The sequence below is a fragment of the Colobus angolensis genome, unplaced genomic scaffold, assembly GCF_000951035.1.
Source record: "Colobus angolensis palliatus isolate OR3802 unplaced genomic scaffold, Cang.pa_1.0 Scaffold111, whole genome shotgun sequence".
NCBI classification, from domain to species: Eukaryota; Metazoa; Chordata; class Mammalia; order Primates; family Cercopithecidae; genus Colobus; species Colobus angolensis.
Genome location: NW_012112142.1, coordinates 6,381,714 through 6,402,588, shown reverse-complemented (window position 1 = coordinate 6,402,588; position 20,875 = coordinate 6,381,714). Strand labels below are relative to the sequence as shown.

The following is a 20,875-nucleotide window of genomic DNA, read 5'->3' as shown; positions in this document are numbered from 1 at the left end:
TTATTAATATGGTAGTCTTAATTGCTTATATTCTTTTTATCTATGTTGAAAAGTTTCCCTAGAATTTTAGTAAATATTATCCTACATGAATTCAGCAAGAAAGATTTTCTTAAGCTTGTAATTATTTTCTCATTAGAAAATATTTTCTTATTTTGGTTTCATGGTATCACTATTTCTTGTGGAATAGTGGAGAAGAGGAAATTGTTTATTTCCTGGATGATTGCTGATATTTCTAAGAATTGGAATATATTTTATTTTCATGGATTTAGATGTTTTGGACTAAATTTATAGTAATATACTGCAATACAAAATCCAATGAAAAGAGTCATAGTCAGTTTTATTATAATTCTATACTGTCTGTAACATGTTCCTATTACAAGTATTGAAGTCTAAGGTGACATGATGGATTTCTTCTCGCTTTGATGTTAAGTGAAAAGTTGCTTTAAGTTTCATTTTTTTGATCACCTGGAAACCTGAAATAAAATAAATTATAGATTTAACTTTTATATTGGGCTAGAAAGCAAAGAACATTTGTTTTGAAAAATAATTTGTTTTCTGTAATTTTCATATGTGGCTTCAAAATTAAAAATACTTAACCTTATGTGATATTTGACAATAAATCTGTGATTTTTCTTAAAGCAGTGTTTCAGTATTAAGGTTATCAAGTGCTGGATGAAACTTCTCTTTTTGTGTTTGGAGAATGAGATTATACTTAGTATATTGCACAAAGTGGGTACTTAATAGGAACTTTTTACTTGATTTATCATACCTACTGAGTTCTTCCAAATGTTCTGAGTTTTGAGATACAGTTTCCACCGTGGATCCTCGAAACTCTTCTAAAAAAAAATATACAAATAGTTTATCATGAACACCGTTTATAGTTATTTTGATCTTGAACCTGGGAATCCCTTTTCAGGGATATCTGTCCTTCACCTATAAAGGTGTATGTATCACCAGGGCAGATTGTATTGTACAAAGATGGTCACAGCAATCTCTCCCACTCCACATGTTCCTGTATGGTATGACGTTGTCAATCCTCCATGAAGGAGCAGAATCTTGTTTTCTTCTTTAAATTGAGCTACCCTTAAGACTCTTTTGTGATCAGCTGAATGTGGAGGAAGTGACAAAAATGAGCTCTGGGGCTAGGTCCATAAAGGCTATGCAGCCTCTACCTGGTTATCTTAGGATACTGTTTTTGGAGGAAGCGAATCACCACATAAGTCCTCATACCCTGAGACTGCCATGCTGGAATGGCCATGTATAGATGTTCTAGCAGACAGTCCCAGCTGAGTCCAGCCTTCCAGCCATCTTGGCCAAATCTCCAGCCTGCCAGTGAAGCTGTCTTTGACCCTTCAAACCAGCCCATCTGTCAGCTGAATACCACTTAGTGACTTCAATTAATGTCCAGCCGAGCCCTGATTGAATTCCTAATCCACAGAATTCTTGTGATATAATAAAATGGCTACTGAAAAGGCCACCTTGTTTTGAGTAAGATGACTTTTAAAAATAATACTCAAAAGGAAAATTAATTTAAGGAGCAATATAAAGTACCCAAATAATGAAGTCAAATATGGAAAGTTTATCTATCTATCTACATGTATGTGTGTGTGTGTATACATATAACTACATATATAAACATACATATATAAAAACTTCCCATATTTGGCTTCACTATTATGATATTATGATAATGAAGTCAAATGTGGGAAGTTTGTTTATGTAGATATATATGTATAAATGACTTCATTTATCATATACTATATGTACATATATAGAGAGAGAATGCCATGTTAATTTATTACTTAACTTTCATATCTGCTCCTTTACTTTTGATTTGAATTCACTGGGATTAATCTAATAAGATGCTGTTTATTCCTGTTTATGACAGGCCCCAGTTTTCAGGCCCTTCATTCTATTTTTTATTACCTTTCCTGTTCTGTCCCCATCTCCTACCCACTGCAATTCCTAAAAGAGTTCTACTTTGCCTTTTGGAATATTTGATTCATTATTTCAGCAAAATGTCCTATATCCTTACCCTATTTTCTGAAATTCCTTTTACTTTCTTGCTCTAACAGAAATTTGTCTCTTCTCTCAAGATACTATCAGCCCAGAAACCCATTTTTGTTGTATTTTTCTTGGTCTTCTCACTGCTGGACCTGAAGATGGGTTGGAGTCCTCTTTCCTCCTTGTTCTTTCAGGACATTTGCCCTTCCTCTTTCCCTCTCTAACACTCATGTCATTAGATTATACAGTCAACCATTTGTCACTATTGTGATCTACCTACAAGTGGAATCATTCTCAGTTGATGTTATCATTGCCTCATTGTCACTGTACTACTACTTTCTTAACTTAGTAATTTCAGTGTAGAGGTAGAAGATTATTCCACCCTAAGTCTCAATTCCTTGACCTCCTGTTCTTTTACTTCTTGTCCTTTACATTACCACAGCCATTAATTCCTCTGGTCGTACTTTGACCTTGTCATTATCAGTAACTATGAGCCCCCTCTAGCTCATTTTCCTGTATTTAACTGCTTGGCTGCCTCCTTTTGTATTTCCAGATCACTCCCTCTGGTATCCTGACCCCAGCAATTCTTCTACTTCATTGGAACCTCCATTCCTACCACATTTTCACTGTTTCTCCTAATTTTTCTGTCTCTTCTTCCTTCCTCATATAATTTAAATTCCATGGTTATGTACTTCCTTGCATAAAGTCTAAATTTCTCTTCTTTTCACTTTGTTTACTTGCTTGGCAAAAGTATAGCCCTAGTTAAATCCAGTTATCTGCCGATTCCTCTCCTGCACTGTGTAGTTCAACATGGCTGGAGAAAATATACAACTGGACTGAGATGCCTCATCTTAAATTCATGGTCACAAACATTAAGTAGACCCTTGCGCTTCCAGGCCTTTCTATGAAACATTCCTGGTCCACTCATTCTTCCATTACCCTAGATGACTAAATCTACTTTTCTCAGACCTCCCACCCTGCACTTTTCTCAGCTGATGATTTATGTTCTGGTTTCATTGAGGAAATAAATGACAGTAGGAAAAATCTTCCACAAGTCCTGTGGGGAGAGTTACTCACCTACTGCTTCTATTCTGTATACTCTGTCTTCCCTTCTGTTAGTATCAATGAACTGTTATCCCTCTACTTCTTCACTAGATTTCAGACCCTCTTGTCTAGACAAGACATAGTTGCAGTCCTTCCTTCTGCCTCCCACTCATCCGTGCTCTTCCTCTCTATTAGGTCTTCCCTATCAGTAGAGAACTATTTAGTTAAAGCCATGTGACTTAAGTTCTCACCAATGAAATGAGCAAAGAAATATATAGTCATGTGTCACTTAATGACAGGGATATCTTCAAAGAAATGAGTCATTAGGTGATGTTGTTGTACAAACATCATAGAGTGTACTTACACAAATCTAGATGGCATAGTCTACTACATAGTAGGCTATTATATGGTACAGCATATTGCTTCTGGGCTACGAACCTGTTTGGCACGTTACTATAGTGAATATTACAGGCATCTGTAACACTATAATGAGTATTTGTATAGCTAAACATAGTAAAGGTAATGCATTTCACCACAGTGCTATGATGGCTAAAATGTCACTAGTGCATAGGAATCTTCCAGCTCCATTATCTCTTAGGACCACCATTGTGTATGGCATATATTGTTGACAGAAATGTCCTTATGCAATGCATGACTGGATACTTCTTCTGAGTCTGAGTGTTAGACATTGGGTACTCACTCACCACAGGACAGTTGACTCTTGGTTCCATCACTGCAAAAACACTCATTTGGAGTATAACCTAGGTTTTGCACTGTGGGTCTGACTTAAGGTGTAATTTGAGATGTTTGATCTGTAGGACTTCAAGGGAGCTGGAAGACTGAGACCAGTACCACTCTAGTAAGGGAGACGAGAAGCAACAACACGTGGAGGTGTGATATTTGCTTACACGATTTACATTTCAGTAGAAATTGGCACTTCCTTTTTGCTAATAGTAAAGACTCTGAAATGGTAGATTGAAGTGGGCAACAAAAAGATCTCATTTATACCACCGCTTAGCCTATATGTTACAAAAGCAATAGAATAAGCCAGTAAATGTCAAACTGCTATAAATCCACCATTGCATCCCTTTTTTGAAAACAATGGAATATAATATTTATATTATACAGTATTATATGTAAACAAGATTTTTAAAATGTTATCTGTAGAGAAGTATGAGTTGAAATGGAGGAGACATTACCTGGTAGTTTTGTGACTGGAAAGGTAAATGAATTTTTATAATTTTGGCATGCTAAACATTTGTAGTGGCCTTACTCTCAAAAAGGGTAAATAACTCATTCATAAAGGTTGTATCAGAGTTTATAGACTAGACCCCTGGTAATGGATTCAACCTTTCTACAACAAATCAAAAGTATTGTTGTATGCTCACATGAATATACAGTAGTCATTACCTTAAATTTAAAACTCACTATAAGCAGCAAACACAGAGAGCACGATATGAAGGCTGTATTGTATCAGTGTGGTCTGCAGAGAATTTCTTCATATGGTTTTTGCCTTGTTGAAATATATGTTGCAGTTCAAAGCTAAAGGGATTACTTTTGAATAGTCATCACAGAGGTTGATTACATTCGTATATCATATTTAGCTGGACCCTGCAGGCTATTATTCCATTAGCTATGCTGGTCCTGCCATTGTCAAAAAGTTGATCACCTAATGTTAAAAGACTGTGCTTTCTGTTGACCTTATCCAAATGACTCAAAAGCTTTTGTTTGAAAAATAAAACTCAGATTATGTTTTATGAAACTGATTAAGAATAAATACTGCGTATAAACTATGTTCCTATCTTATGGGTGATCTTAAAATTATGCTATATTAACAATGAGATATTTTGTTTTTGTATTTCAGTAGATTTTACTGATAGTCATAGATTCAATTTTAGTAGAAACAGTACTTCTCTGTCACTGATAGTAAAGAGTCTCAGAAACTGATTTCTGAAAAAGGAACAGAAATCTCCCTTCCCCATCATGTAAATCATATAAAATTACCCTGGAAGTAAGCCAGTATATCAATGTTAATATAATGGCACATCTACAATGGCCTACTTACAATATGATTTTACAAGGCCACTGTACTGAAGAGAACAAAGTTCTGTTTTGGGGAAATGTGTATATGAACTGAAAACTTGTCAATCACACTTGATAATCAGAAAATCCCTTCCAATAAATAAATAAATAAAATATTTAACTGTGTATTCTTCATATGATGGTTGTATAGGTTCACTCGTTTAATTACAATGAGAATATCTGGTTCAGGGCTATAAATCTGGTTTTTATAAACCCAGAATCCCATTATCAATAAAAGGCATACTTAGATAAGCTTGACTTTTAAATTATTTTATTATGAATTAGCCACAAATAAGTAATGAGATGAGATCTCATCTTTGAAAAAGATATCGACAGTTATGACTTTATTATTTAAAATAACATATAAATTTTTTTGTTAGAATCACATTACAAAAGCTGTCCTTTGGGAACAAAGATGATTTTGACACTATCTCAGTTGAACAGCTCAGTCCTTGAGCTGTGTTCCCAGGAGTGATGATGGATTGGCATAGACTCATATTTGCTCTTTGGCATGGTCTTCCTTGTAACTGATAGTTTGTAAAATGGCTGGTCAGGGATGCAGGCTGTGATCCTGGAACACAGCCAGATACTAATTTTGGCCTCATTAGCACTGTTCTCTTAATCAATTGAACTTTTCAGCAGGTGGAGGTTTCCTAATATTTCTTGTACTAGCTTGTCTTTAGCTACTCACTTGAAACTCACAATAGATGAGTGGGTATCAGTCAGGAGGAAACAGATGGCACATACAACTGGGATTTTGAAGAGACTTTAATGAAGGGACTATTAAGAGATGAGGGCAGGGCTAAGGAGCTAATAAGGGATATTGAGGCACCTAGGGGCTTGCAAAAGAGGGTGCCATTCCATTATCATCTTTGGGTCTAAATTCAGAGTAAGGAGAGAGGATGGTGCCGCTGGATGTTGGGTGAGGGCAGAGATTTAGAAAAGGGACTGCTTTTTCTAAATCTAGAAGTAGCATTTGCAGAGTGTCACAGTTGTCAGAAAGGAGCTGAAGTGAGGGGCAGAGGAATAGTACTCTCACTCTCCACCTTCCTAACCTCTCATCTGCTGGTGACTCCCTTTGGCTAAATCCATAAGATGAAGCCAGAAGGCAAGTCAGCCTGCGTGATGCAGTCTGAAGTCAGTCTCCTGGGACACAGAGCAGAGAAGGTGGGAGAATTGATCATGTGTGTGCGTGTGTGTGTGTGTGTGTGTGTGTGTGTAAGGGGTGGGGGAGGGGAAATGAGCAGCATATAATAACCATACAATGCAAATGTTTTCCTTTAGCAAAAATTTAGTCATGTGAAGTATGGTTTGGGCATCAATATATTTAATGTTGGCATATAATTGGATATTTCTTTATTCCTTTTCCTCCTCCTCCTCCTCCTCATTGTATAATATTGGTTTGTCATTCATGGCTTTCTCATCTTACAGTTTTGTAAAAAATTTATGAATCAAAGCCTAAGATTATAGAGTTAATCTCACTCTATGAAAAATATGTGATTTTGGGGGTAATATTTTTCTACATTTTGTTCTTAACAAAACAAAAAGTTAATCTGTCCTATCTGTGTTTTGAAGTAGAAATCATGATGTGGTAATTCTATATCTGATGAGCATAATAATCAAGATGGAAACTTTTAAGGCAGGAAGCATCTTTCAAGTTTGGATAGACTCTCTTGAAAGTGTCAAAAACTGACATGTGTTCTTTCATATCACAGGATCTGGTATATAACAATTCCCTTGCCAAGGGTTTTTATTAATATTCAAGCAATTAAAATTTATGCAAAAATCAGAAGTATATTCCAATTCAAAATTATATATTCTTTTTTTTTAACCTTACGCACCATTACTTTGAATAAATGGAATGCAACTAGGCTTGAACGAAGCACTGAAGATACCATATTGACATAGAATGATAACTGAATTTCTTTTTCTGGGCATTTAAACTTTTAATAAGAATATCTGATTCAGGTCTATTAATCTGTCCAGACACTAAATATTTTCTTAAGATAAATAGTGTGTTAATGTCTTCATACAGTTCTTTTTATTTTTTTGATTTTTTGCTACATTATAAATCCTGCAATTTTTTTCTATTCAAGACAGAGTAACAGAAATCAGATTAACTTCTTTCCTAAAACACTCCGCCCTACCCCAAAAAACCTGAAAAAAATATCTGAAACAATGATTTTGAAGACACTGGACATCAGACAACAAAAGCCAGTGATTTCTGAAACACAAGAAATATGTTTTGAATACAAAACATGCAAAAAGGCACAATGAGGAGAAAAATCAATCAAAACTGACCCATAACTGACATAATTATTAGAATTAGGAACAAAAACAAAGTTACTCTAACTGTATTTTAGACATTTAAAATGTTAAGTAGAGACAAGGAAAATAAAATAAAACATTAATAAACTTGAAGACAGAGTAGTAGAAGCCGCAAAATGAAGAAAGAGAGTAAAAGAGATGAACATATTATCAGTAAACTATAGAACAGCTTCAAGCAGCCTAATAGACATGTATTGGCATTCTAAAAAGGATATGGAGAAAGAATTGAAAATTAGTTTAAGAAATTACAGCTGAAAATTTTCTAAAATTGATGAAGACTATAAGCCCACATATCCAAGAAGCTCAACAGACCTCCAGCTTAAGAAACTTAAAGTACAAAAATTAAAAAAAAAAAAAAAACCTATGAAACATACAATGCCATACCCATGGAAAATATCTTTATAAAATGAAGGCAAAAATACTTTTCAGACAGACAAAGGCTGAAGCAATTCATTAGCAGCATATTTGCACTACAAGTCCTCAAGGCAGAAGAAAAATGATACCACATAACAATCTGGATCTATGTAAAGAAATGAAGAGCATCAGAGGTGGTAAGTACAACACATGACAACGTTGTACAAAGGTAAGAAGGGAAGAAATGGAAGGATGTAATTGTAAACTTCTTTTTTTGACACAGGGTCTCGCTTACTGCAGCCTTGACCTTACAGGCTCAAGCAATCCTCCTGCCTCCTCAGCCTCCCAAGTAGCTGGGACTACAGGCGTATGCCACCATGTCTGGCTAATTACAAAAAAAAAATTCTAGAGATGGGATCTCGTTTCTTTGCCTACTCTGCTCTTGAACTCCTGGCCTCAAGTAATCCTTCTGTCTTGGTGTACCAAAGTATTGGGATGACAAGCATGAGCTACCATGCCTGGTCTATAAGATTCTTATACTATGTGTTACCGTTGGTGGGAATGTAAATTAGTACAGCCATTATGGAGATTTCTCAAAAAACTATAAAAATAGAACTGTCATGCAATCCAGTAATACCACTGCTGGGTATTTATACAAAGGAAATAAAATAAATACATTCAAGGGATACCTGCACCTCCAAGTGTATTGCAGCACTATCTACGGTAGCTAAGACATGGAATCAACCTAAGTGTCCATTAACAGACAAAAGGACAAAGGAAATGTGGTGTATATACACAATAGAGTACTATTAAGCTACAAAACAGAATGCAATCCTGTCGTTTGCCGCCACAGGAATAAGCCTGGAGAACATTATGTTCAGTGAAATGGGGCAGGCACAGAAAGATAAATACTGCATGTTCTCACTCACATGTGGAAGTTAAAATAATTCCAGCTCATGGAAGTGGAGAACAGAATAGTGGGTATTAGAAGCTGGGAAGGGTTGGGGGATGGGAGAAGGTGGGAGATGTTGGTTAATAGATACAAAATTACAGCTAGATAGGAGGAAGGAAGTCTGGTGTTCAGAAGCATTGCAGGGTGAATATAGTTAACTATAATTTATTAACTATTTTCCAAAAGCTAGAAGACAGAATTTTGAATGTTCACAACACAAAGAAATGATAAATGTTTGAGGTGATGGCTATGCTAATTACCCTGATTTGATCATTACACATTGTAAACACGTATCAAAATATCACCCTGTATTCCATAAATATCTGCAATTATAATGTGTCAACTAAAAACAAAAGGGAAAAAATTCTTACACTATGTGTTAAATATCTAATGTCACTTGAAGGTTGGTTGTGAAAAGTTAAAGATACACACTGATCATTATTTTAGCTTTTACATTTTAGTTAACACTTTTCATTCAAGTATTCTGAAAAAAAAAAAGATTTGAAAAATCAACATCCTTCGAATCTGAAAATAAGAAAGCCTGTCTCTAATTTAAACATTAATTTGAAAACTTATCCTTCTCATGTATTTCCCTGATCTGAGGCTTGAAGATCAGCTAATGAATTCAAAGAAATAACCACTTGATTATCACTCCAAAAGTTTAATTTTCTTGACCAAATTATGTGCAGTGTAATACATATAATATGAAACTAAATGCTGATAGATAGATATATTTGATTTTTTTTTCTGGTTACTTCAGAGTAACCGTTTGGAACATATACAAGCTCCGTATTCATGTTCTTTTCATGTTGTCTGTACTTTAGAACAGAGAATTACGTGAAATAATTTTTGTAACACTTTATTGAGGTATGATTGACATAATAAAAGCTGTACATATTTAATTTATAAAACTTGATGGGTTTGCAGGTAAGTATATGTCTGTGAAACCATTCGAAATCTATGCTGTAAACACATCCATCATCCAGGGGATAATATTTTTAATGAATAATCCAGAGATGTGAAAATGAATGTTTTTGTTAAAATTGAGTTTTCTAATGTATGTTGAGATTTCCAAAGAAGAGATTCTGTAGATATACAATATCCAGTCCAAATATAGTATTATGAGTAAATATATATCTGGTCAGCAGCAAAGTAGTTCCTAGAAATAACATCTCCGAAAAACCCAAACAATTCCCTCACCAAAATTAAAAATCAAAACCTTGCACATCCCAAGTAAGATACTCTTCCTCTTAAATTTTCGTAAGAATGAACTGGTCTGTTTAAAACAATGACAATGAGAAATACATTTTGAAATAAGTTACCAGTTTCCAGGTGATCTATATATATGTCTGCTACTCAAAGTGTGGTCTCCAAACCAGCAGCATTAACATTACCTGAAGCTTGTTAGAAATGCAGAAATGTAAGCTACGCTTCAGACCTAGTAACACAGAATCTGCCTTTTAACAGGATCCCAAGGTGATTCATTCGCTCATTAAAGTTTGAGAATTGTTGCTTTATGGAATCTTACTCCTATTTATATTTAACTATTAAGAGTAGGAGTAAAATATTAATAGCATGTTGGTAAAAGGAGTTGTAGCTGCTTGTCTGTTGTTCAGTTGCAACATTTACATAATAAGTAAAAACAATTGTTTTCCTCATGTTGTAATAGAGAATGTGGTCAGCACTTTTACTGTTGTTATTATTATTATTATTATTATTATTGTTATTATTTTGAGACGGAGTCTCACTCTGTCTCCTAGGCTGAAGTACAGTGGTGCAATCTCAGCTCAGTGCAATCTCCGCCTCCCAGTTCAAGTGATTCTTCTGTCTTAGCCTCCGAGTAGCTGGGATTACAGGCACCTGCCATAACGCCTGGCTAATTTTTGTATTTTCAGTAGACATGGGATTTCACCATGTTGGCCAGGCTGGTCTCGAACTCCTGACCTCAGGTGATCCACCTGCCTCGGCCTCCCAAAGTGCTGGGATTACAAGTGTGAGCCACCATGCTCGGCCAGCACTTTATTATTTAGTTTTAAGTTTTAATTGTATGTTGACAAATTATAATTATATTGATTTATGGGGTACAAAGTGATGTTATGATCTATGAATACAATGTGAAATTGTTAAATTAAGCTAGTTAGCATGTCCAACACTTCAAATGCTTAGAATTTTTTTACGGTGAGAGCATTTGAGAATTACTGTCTTAGAGATTCTGAAATGTACAATACATTATTACTGACTATATTTACCACGATGTGCAATATATCTTAAAGAAAAAACCTTATTCCTCCTGTCTAATTGAGGCTTTGTACTTTTTGACCATTATCTTCCCATTTCCCTCACTACTCCTATCCTCTGATAACCATCCTTCTGCTCTCTGCTTCTTTGAGTTAGATTATTTTAGATTCCAATATAAGTGAGAACATTTTATATGTGTCTTTCTATGCCTGGCTTATTTCATTTAGTATACTATTCTCTGATTCCATGTATGATATTGCAAATGACAGGATTTCTCACTTTTTAAGGCTGAATAATGTATGTATATGTATTATTCATTCATATATACACATTCTGTGTATATATACACACATACACTATACATTGTATATATACACACACACATATATATACACATATATATGTTTTTACATTTTAGTTCCCACTTTTCATTTAAATATTCTAGTTGGAAAAAATAAGATTTGAAAAATCAACATCCCTCGAATCTGATTTTATATATATATATACACACACACACCACATTATATATATGTGTATATATATACCACATTATATACACACGCACACACACACACACACACACACACATATATATACCACATTTTCTTTATCCATTCATTGGTTTATGGACACTTAGGTTGATTCCATGACTTGGCTATTAGGAATAGTGCTGCAATGAACATGGGAGTGCAGACATCTGACGTGCTGATTTCAAATATTTGGATAAATACCCAGAAGTAGGATTGCTGTGTCATATGGTAATTTTAATTTTTAGTTTTTTGAGAAAACTCCATATGGATTTCTGTAATGGTTGTACTAATTTATAGTCTCACCAACAGTGTACAAGGGTTACCTTTTCTCCACCTCCTTGCCAACATTGATCTTTCATCTTTTTGATAACAGCCATTCTAACAGGTATGGATTGATATCTCATTGTGATTTTAGTTTACTAGTGATTAATGATGGTCAGCAATTTTTCCATATGTCTGTTCACCATTTATGTCTTTTTTTTGAGAGATGTCTATTCAGGTCCCTAGCCCATTTTAAAATTAGGCCATTTGTTTTCTTTCTATAGAGTTGTTTGAGTTTTTTATATGTTGGTTATTAATCCCTTATCAGATGTATGGCTTGCAAATATTTCCTCCCAATCCATAGGTTGTCTCTTCACTCTGTTGTTTTCTTTTTTTGTGCAGAAACTTTTACTTTTGATGTAACCCCATTTGTCTGTTTTTGCTTTTGTTGCTACACTTTTGGGGTCAAATTTAAAAACTTATTGCCTAGACCAATGACACATAGTAGTTTTCCCCTTATGTTTTCTTTACAGTGTCAGGTCCTATGTTTAAGTCTTCAATTCATTTTGAATTGATTTTGCATATGATGTGTGTTAAGGATCAAATTTCATTCTGCATATGGATATCCCAGTTTTCTCAGCACCCTTTGTTAAAGAGACTGTCCTTTTTCTGTTATGTATTCTTGGCATCTTTGTTGAAAATCAATTGAGCATACATACATGTGTGGGTCCATTTATGGGCTCTCTATTCTGTTCTATTGGTCAAGAACTCTATTTTTATGCCAGTATCATGCTGTTTTAATAATTATCAGTTTGTAGTATATTTTGAAGTCAGGTAGTGTGATGCCTCCAGATTTGTTCTTTTTGCTCATCATTGCCTTGGCTATTGGGGTGTGTCTGTGTGTGTGTCTGTCTCTGTGTGTGTCTGTGTGGTACCATATACATTTTAGAATTGCTTTTCTTTTTATGAAAAATGACATTAAATCTCTCAACCACCCTATGCTCTAAGTATTATTACCTTTTGTATAGCTAAGGAAACTAAAGGTTGGAGAGATTAATGTGCTCAATCTCATACGGCTGATAACTGTTTCACTGGCCATTCAAACCCAGGTTAATCTGGATCTTAAATCCGTCCTCATAGCTTCTGTGCTCATTCTCACTTCAATTAATTCAAAAGGTAGGTGAGTCTTAAGAAAACCTCTTAGGCAAGTGTATGGTGTTAGGCTTGGAAAGATTGATTTATTTGACTTTGTGGCAAGAATTACTGCAGCAAACCTATTTAGTTCTTAATAGTTGTTTGTCTATTTACTTTCTTGTCTTTTAGAGACCATTTCTAATGCAGCAGTTAAGAAAACAGCCATATACTCCAGGGATCTCCCTGAAAACCACTAATCTGACATGTAGGCCATGACAACTGAGATTGGGCTAGTGAGAAACCAAATCTAGGGTTTCCATCATGTAAGTTGTTGCTTTTATTTCATTATACTTTGATTCAATCCCTAATGGATTCAGCTTCATGAAGTCAGAAAAAGAAAAAAAAAGCAATTTATTCATGTTTTCATTGGAGCTCACTGCAGACATGAAATTTCTCTAAAAATGCAAATCATTTGGTGCCACATAAGTGAAACTCGGTAGCTAAATCGCTTAGAGGAAAATGCTTTCCCAGGGCTAATGTTTTCATGCCCAGTGATTGAATAAATCGATCCATTTATTACAACATCTTCACTTAAGATTTTGTCCCTAGATGAATGTATCTAAGAGTACTAGAAGACTTTTCTTTATCACCGAGAAAATTGATTACACTTGTTAATTTGGCTTTTAATCCTAGATATATAAAAATAAATACCATAAACATGTGTAGAAGAAATCAATATAGATTTGTTCAATATCAGATTGATCAAAAAAGGATTTAGTAAGACTCCAAGATGTAAAATACTAATGTACAAACTAAGCCCTTACTTATGTAATATGACTTTAAACGAGCTCAGTATAAACCTAAAAGAAACTATTTCTTAAAACAGAAATGGTGTACTTTTCTTGCATTAAAGAAAAACCCCCAGAAGGCCTACCTATCCAAGGTATTTAATGTGAACATTTGTTTTTAAAAGATTTCTTGTCTTTGGTCCAGCCATTGTTGTTAATTCATGGGGCACCATATCACAGATTTTTTTTTTTATGTTACATAAAGCAAAAATTACACTTAACAAATGTAAGGTTAAGTCATAAAAAATAGATAAAACAACACTCCTAAAAGCCAAGATATCACATGGAAAGGCTATCAGTCATTCTTTTCAGAGAAAGTGAGGACAACAAGAAATAAAAGTCATATTCAAAGACTCCTGAAATGCCACTTAGACTGGCTCTAGCCCATTATGTCATGTGTTTTGTAGAACTCAATAGCAAACCAAGTAGACACTCTTTTGACTAAGCATATTTTTGATTCTGCTCGTATAATAGTGAAAAAGACAGAGATTTTCATGCTAGTCCACTCTCAGAATGATGAAAGTTTAAAACTGCTTCTCTGGTAGTAATATGGTTTATGTTGAATATACACTGTGTCAGTCACAAATGATAATCTCTATTCATTTGTCATACACTCAACAGATATTCATTGAGAAACCAAGTGCAAAACACACATTTGTGGGATAGGTGATTGGATGCAGTTTGTAACTGTGTTCAAATTAGATAGATTCAGAGGTACATGGCCGAGGAGGGGCATGGGAAGTTTAATCTGCAATCATGGCATAACCCTCTGAATTAGTGCATGACCCTCAGAGAAGAAATGAGGTTTTTATGTACAACTTCTTAAAACAATTAATTTAGTAGGGGGCACAGAGTTTCAAAACAAATACCGACTTTAAAAGAATACATTTAAATACATTTAAATGTTGTCCCAGTAAAAACAGTCTGCTGGGTTTCCATGGTAGGACTCAGGTTCTTTAATAGCATAATTGGTGGGTCAAATATGACAAGACACAGAAAAGCAGAGCATCTCTGTGTTAAAGCATGTTTTGTCAATACTCAACGTGCACACAATATAAATGTGTATATATTTTGACTGATAAATAAGTAGAAGTCATTTCTGGAGAACGTTTTGTGGTTAGAATTTAAGTACATAATCACCATTTCCTTGTAATCTCCAGATTATAAATTTTTCTCTTTTGAAAACTAATTTATTTGTCCCTGTATCTGTATTACCTTGCATGATATCTTAGAGCTGGTATACACATAGTGTTTTCTGAGTGAATAGCCGGCAGCTTATGATTTACTTTAAAAATAAGACATAATAAAATGTTGATTGGCGCATAGAAGGTGACCATTAAATGTCTATTGAAAGACAGACAGAGTGAGTGAATACATCTGTTCTTAAAAGTTCATATGAGAGTGCAAAAGACATATAGTAAAGACAAAGCTGTGGGTTTGAAATGCCAGATTAAAAAAATTCAACAGCAAGATCTATGGACAACTCTTTAATAAGTACATAAAAATTAGTTATGTAAGGAAGTCCTACCCAGAGCAATCAGGCAAGAGAAAAAAATAGAAAGCATCCAAATAGGAAAGTAAGTCACAAAACGATCTCTGTTTGTTGATGATATGATTCTATACCTAGAAAACCCTAAAGACTCTGCCAAAAGGCTCCTGGAACTGATAAACAACTTCAGTAAAGTTTCAGGATGCAAAATCAATGTAAAAAAATCAGTAGCATTTCTATATAACAACAACTTTCAAGCTGAGAGTCAAATCAAGAACACAATCCCATTCACAATAGACACACACACACACACACACACACAATTACCTAGGAATACATCTAACTAAGGAGCTGAGTGATCTCTACAAGGAGAACTGCAAAACACTGCTCAGAGAAATCACAGATGACACAAACCAATGGAAAAACATTCCATGTTCATAGATTGGAAGAATACATATTGTTGAAATGGCCATAATTTCCAAATCAACCTGCTGATTCAATGCTGTTCCTATCAAGCTACCAACATCATTTTTCACATAATGATAAAAAACAATTCTAAAAATCGTGTGGAAACAAGAGCGAGCCCAAATAGCCAAAGCAATCCTAAGCAAAAAGAACAAAGCCAGAGGTCCCACACTACCCAACTTCAAACTACACCATAAGGCCACAGTAACCAAACAACATGGTACTGGTACAAAAACAGACACATGGACCAATGGAACAGAATGGAGAACCTGAAAATAAAGCTGCACACCTACAGTTATCTAATTTTCAACAAAGTTAACAAAAATAAGCAATGGAGAAAACACTCCTTATTCAATAAATGGTGCTAGAATAGCTGGCTAGCCATAAGCAGAAGAAAAAAACGGACCTCTACCTTTTACCATATACAAAAAGTAACTCGATGGATTAAAGATTTATTTTATTTTATTTTTAATTTTTTGAGACAGGTTCTCACTCTGTTGCCCAGACTGGGGTGCAGTGGCATAGTCTGGGCTCGCTGCAGCCTCTGCTTCCTGGGCCAAGCAATTCTCCTTCCTCAGCCACCTCAGTAGCTGGGATTACAGGTGTGCACCGCCATACCCTGCTACTTTTTGTATTTTTAATAGAGACGGGGTTTTGCCATGTTGTCCAGGCTGGTCTCGAACTCCTGAGCTCAAGCGATCCACCTGTCTCAGCCTCCCAAAGTGCTGGGATTACAGGCATGAGCCACTGCACCTGGCCTGAATTAAAGATTTAAATGCAGGCAGATCACCTGAGGTCAGGAGTTCGAGATCAGCCTGGCTAACATGGTGAAACCCCATTTTTACTAAAAATACAAAAAATTAGCCAGGTGTGGTGGCATGTGCCTGTAATCCCAGCTACTTGGGAGGCTGAGGCAGGAGAATTGCTTGAACTGGGGATGCAGGTTGCAGTGAGCCAAGATCATGCCATTGCACTCCAGCTTGGGCAACAAGAGCAAAACTCTATCAAAAAAAATAGTTAAATGTAAGACCTCAAACTATAAGAATCCTAGAAGAAAACTTAGGAAACACCATTCTGGACATGGGCTTTGGGAAATAATTTATGACTAAGTCCTCAAAACAATTGCAGCAGAAACAAAATTTGACAAGTGGGATGTAATTAAACTAAAGAGCTTCTGTACAGCAAAATAAACTATCAACAGAGTAAATAAACAATCTACAAATGGGAGAAAATATTCACAAACTATGCATCTGACAAATATTTAATACCCAGAATCTATAAGCAACTTAATTCAATGAGCAAAAGACAAAAACCCATTAAAAAGTGGGCAAATGACATGAACAGACACTTCTCAAAAGAAGACATACAAAGAGCCAACAAACATATGAGTAAGTGCTCCACATAACTAATCATCAGAGAAATGCAAATCAAACCACAATGAGATACCATCTCACACCAGTCAGAATAGCTATTATTCAGAAGTGAAAAAACAGCAGATGCTGGTGAGGCTGTGGAGAAAAGGGAATGCTTGTCCACTGTTGGTGGGAATGTAAATTAGTTCAGCCACTGTGGAAAGCAGTTTGGAGATTCCTCAGAGAACTGAAAACAGAACTACCAGTCAACCGAGAAATCCCATTACTGGGTTTATATCTGAAAGAATATAAATCGCTGTACCAAAGATACATGCTCTCACATGTTTATTGCAGCTCTGTTCAGAATACCAGACATGGAGTCAACCTAGGTGCCCATCAATGGTGAACTGAATAAAGAAAAAGTACACATGTACACATGGAATACTATGCAGTCACAAAAAGAATGAAATCATGTCCTTTGCAGCAACATGGATGCAGCTGGAGGCCATTATCCTAAGAGAATGAATGCAGGAACAGAAAACCAAATACTGCATGTTCTTACTTATAAGTAGGAGTTAAACATTGGGTACTCATAGACATAAAGATGACAAAAATAGACACTGGGGGCTACTAAGCAGGGAGGCAGAGGAAGGAGGCAAGGATTGAAAATCCAGCTGTTGGGTGCTATGCTCGCAATTTGGGTGATGGGATCTATTTATTGTAAACCTCAGCATTACAGAATATATCCAAGTAACAAACCTGCACTTGTACCCCCCGAATCTAAAATAAAAGTTGAAATTATAAAAAAAGAAATAATTTTTAAGAACTGATTTTCCTCTTGAATATATTATTTGCTCCTTTTATAAGTAGAAGTCTAAACTTTCAGCCACAGTTTCTAAAATGCTTTAGAGAAGAAATAAGATTTTTTATGTTCAACTTATTTTATTTTATTTTTTGAGACAGAGTCTCACTCTGTCACCCTGTCTGGAGTGCAGTGGCACGATCTTGGCTCACTGCAACTTCTGCCTTCTGGGTTCAAGCAATACTCCTGCCTCAGCCTCCTGAGTAGCTGGGATTACAGATGCCCACGACCACGCCAGGCTAATTTTTGTATTTTTAGCAGACACAGGGTTTCACCAAGTTGGCCAGGCTGGTTTTGAGCTCCTGACCTCAGGTGATCTGCCTGCCTCGGCCTCCCAAAGTGCTGGGATTACACGCCATTATGCCTGGCCGTCAAGTTCTCAAAATAATTTAAAATAATTCGTTAGATAAATTTTTTTTTTTTTTTTTTTGAGACGGAGTCTCGCTGTCTCCCAGGCTGGAGTGCAGTGCCGCCATCTAGGCTCACTGCAAGCTCCCTCTCCCAGGTTCACTCTATTCTCCTGCCTCAGCCTCTCGACTAGCTGGGACTACAGGCGCCCGCCACCAAGCCTGGCTAATTTTTTGTACTTTTAGTAGAGACGGGGTTTCACTGTGTGAGCCGGGATGGTCTCGATCTCCTGACCTCGTGATCCACCCGCCTCGGCTTCCCAAAGTGCTGGGATTACAGGCTTGAGCCACCGCGCCCGGCCAAAATAATTATTTAAGTTCAAAGAAATACATATTTGTTTTTCCTTTCTTAATGGAGGAAGATTTCAGCTAAACGACTTAATTTTTATGGATTCTGTGGTTTTTATGCAGTTTACAGGTATTGAGTCACCTTTCCTCATTGCCGTCAGTGTAACTGGAGTATATATGGGCGTAGAGAGGAGAATAGAGAAGTAATACTAGCATTGGAAGACTGTTTATCCTTTCTACTCAAATAATCTGCCTCCTTCAAATTTAACTTCTTTGTTTCGATTGCACTGTGGTAGGGACAAAAAAAGTATTGTATCTTAAAACCAAACATATTTTTCCTGGAAAGGCATTATATAAACTATACTTCAGTGAATGAGATGCTACTAAAAGATATGACAATACTTACTCAGATGATAAAAATTACTGGAAAGGCAGACTGGTAGATCACACCTGTAATCCCAGCACTTTGAGAGGCTGAGGCAGGAGGATTGCTTAGGCTCAGGAATTCCAGGCCAGCCTGGACAACATAGTGAGACCCTGTCTCCACAAAAAAATTTAAAAAATTAGCCAAATGTGGTGATGCATTCCGATATTCCTAGCTACTTGGAAGGCTGAGGTAGGAAGATTGCTTGAGCCGGGGGAGGTCAAGGCTGCAGTGAGCAGAGATCTCACCACTGCACTCCAGAGTGACAGAGTGAGACCTTATTCCAAAAAAAAGTTACTGGAAAAAAGGTTACTTTTATGAGTAATTCCACATGAAGAAAACTTTATATTGTCTTATCACCAAAAAGCCTGTTTTATATTTGTCTATCTGTCCATTATATCTGTCTGCCCATCTATCCATCTTTCATCAAGGTGTTTGCCTGAATCATTCTTGCCATCTTCTGATCTAAGAAACCGAGAATAAAAAACCCAAATAGGCTGTATAGTTTAAAGTGTTGATTTGCTCCAATACTGTAGAGCATTTCATTCCACATATTGGGAAAGCCAAGTAAATTACATATCCACTTGAATAGAGTCCCTTACACCTATACACCTATTTTATATTTTTCAGAGTCAAGGTGTCACTCTGTTGCCCAGGTTGGAGTGCAGTGGTGTAGTTACAGTCCACTGCAGCCTGCAACTCCTGGACTCAAGTGATCCTGTCACCTCAGTCTCCCAGATAATTAGGACTAGTGATGTGTACCACCAAACTCAGCTACATTGTTTTTTAAATTTTTAATTTAATTTTATTTTTATTATACTTTAAGTTCTAGGATACATGTGCACAATGTGCAGGTTTGTTACATATGTATACATGTGCCAGGTTGGTGTGCTGCACCCATTAACTCGTCATTTACATTAGCTAGATCTCCTAATGCTATCCCTCCTCGCTCCCCCCACCCCCCAACAGGCCCTGGTGTGTGATGTTCCCTTCCTGTGTCCAAGTGTTCTCAATGTTCAATTCCCACCTATGAGTGAGAACATGTGGTGTTTGGTTTTCTGTTCTTGTGATAGTTTGCTGAGAATGATGGTTTCCAGCTGCATCCATGTCCCTACAAAGGACACAAACTCATCCTTTTTTATGGCTGCCACATTTTCTTAATCCAGTCTGTCACTGATGGACATTTGGGTTGGTTTCAAGTCTTTGCTATTGTGAATAGTGCCGCAATAAACATACGTGTGCATGTGTCTTTATAGCAGCATGACTTATAATCCTTTGGGTATATCCCCAGTAATGGGATGGCTGGGTCAAATGGTATTTCTAGTTCTAGATCCTTGAGGAATCGCCACACTGTCTTCCACAATGGTTGAACTAGTTTACAGTCCCACCAACAGTGTAAAAATATTCCTATTTCTCCACATCCTCTCCAGCACTTATTGTTTCCTGACTTTTTAATGATTTCCATCCCAACTGATGTGAGATGGTATCTAATTGTGGTTTTGATCTGCATTTCTCTGATGGCTAGTGATGATGAGCATTTTTTCATGTGTCTGTTGGCTGCATAAATGTGTTCTTTTGAGAAGTGTCTGTTCCTATCCACTTTTTGGTGGGGTTGTTTGTTTTTTTCTTGTAAATTTGTTTGAGTTCTTTGTAGGTTCTGGTTAGCCCTTTATCAGATGAGTAGATTGCAAAAATTTTCTCCCATTCTGTAGGTTGCCTGTTCACTCTGATGGTAGTTTCTTTTGCTGCACAGAAGCTCTTTAGTTTAATTAGACCCCATTTGTCAATTTTGGCTTCTGTTGCCATTGCTTTT

At 36.1% G+C, this 20,875-nt stretch overlaps 1 protein-coding gene across 1 annotated transcript in view; it reads right to left on the bottom strand.

The window, feature by feature from the left end:
- Window positions 1-311: 311 nt before the first annotated feature.
- TTC29 (tetratricopeptide repeat domain 29) overlaps window positions 312-20,875 on the bottom strand; it is a 264,979-nt gene continuing 244,415 nt past the window's right edge. The window contains 2 exon segments of the mRNA XM_011956790.1: window positions 312-473; window positions 770-836. Of these exon segments, the coding sequence (XP_011812180.1) occupies window positions 443-473; window positions 770-836 (98 nt within the window). The 3' untranslated portion in view covers window positions 312-442.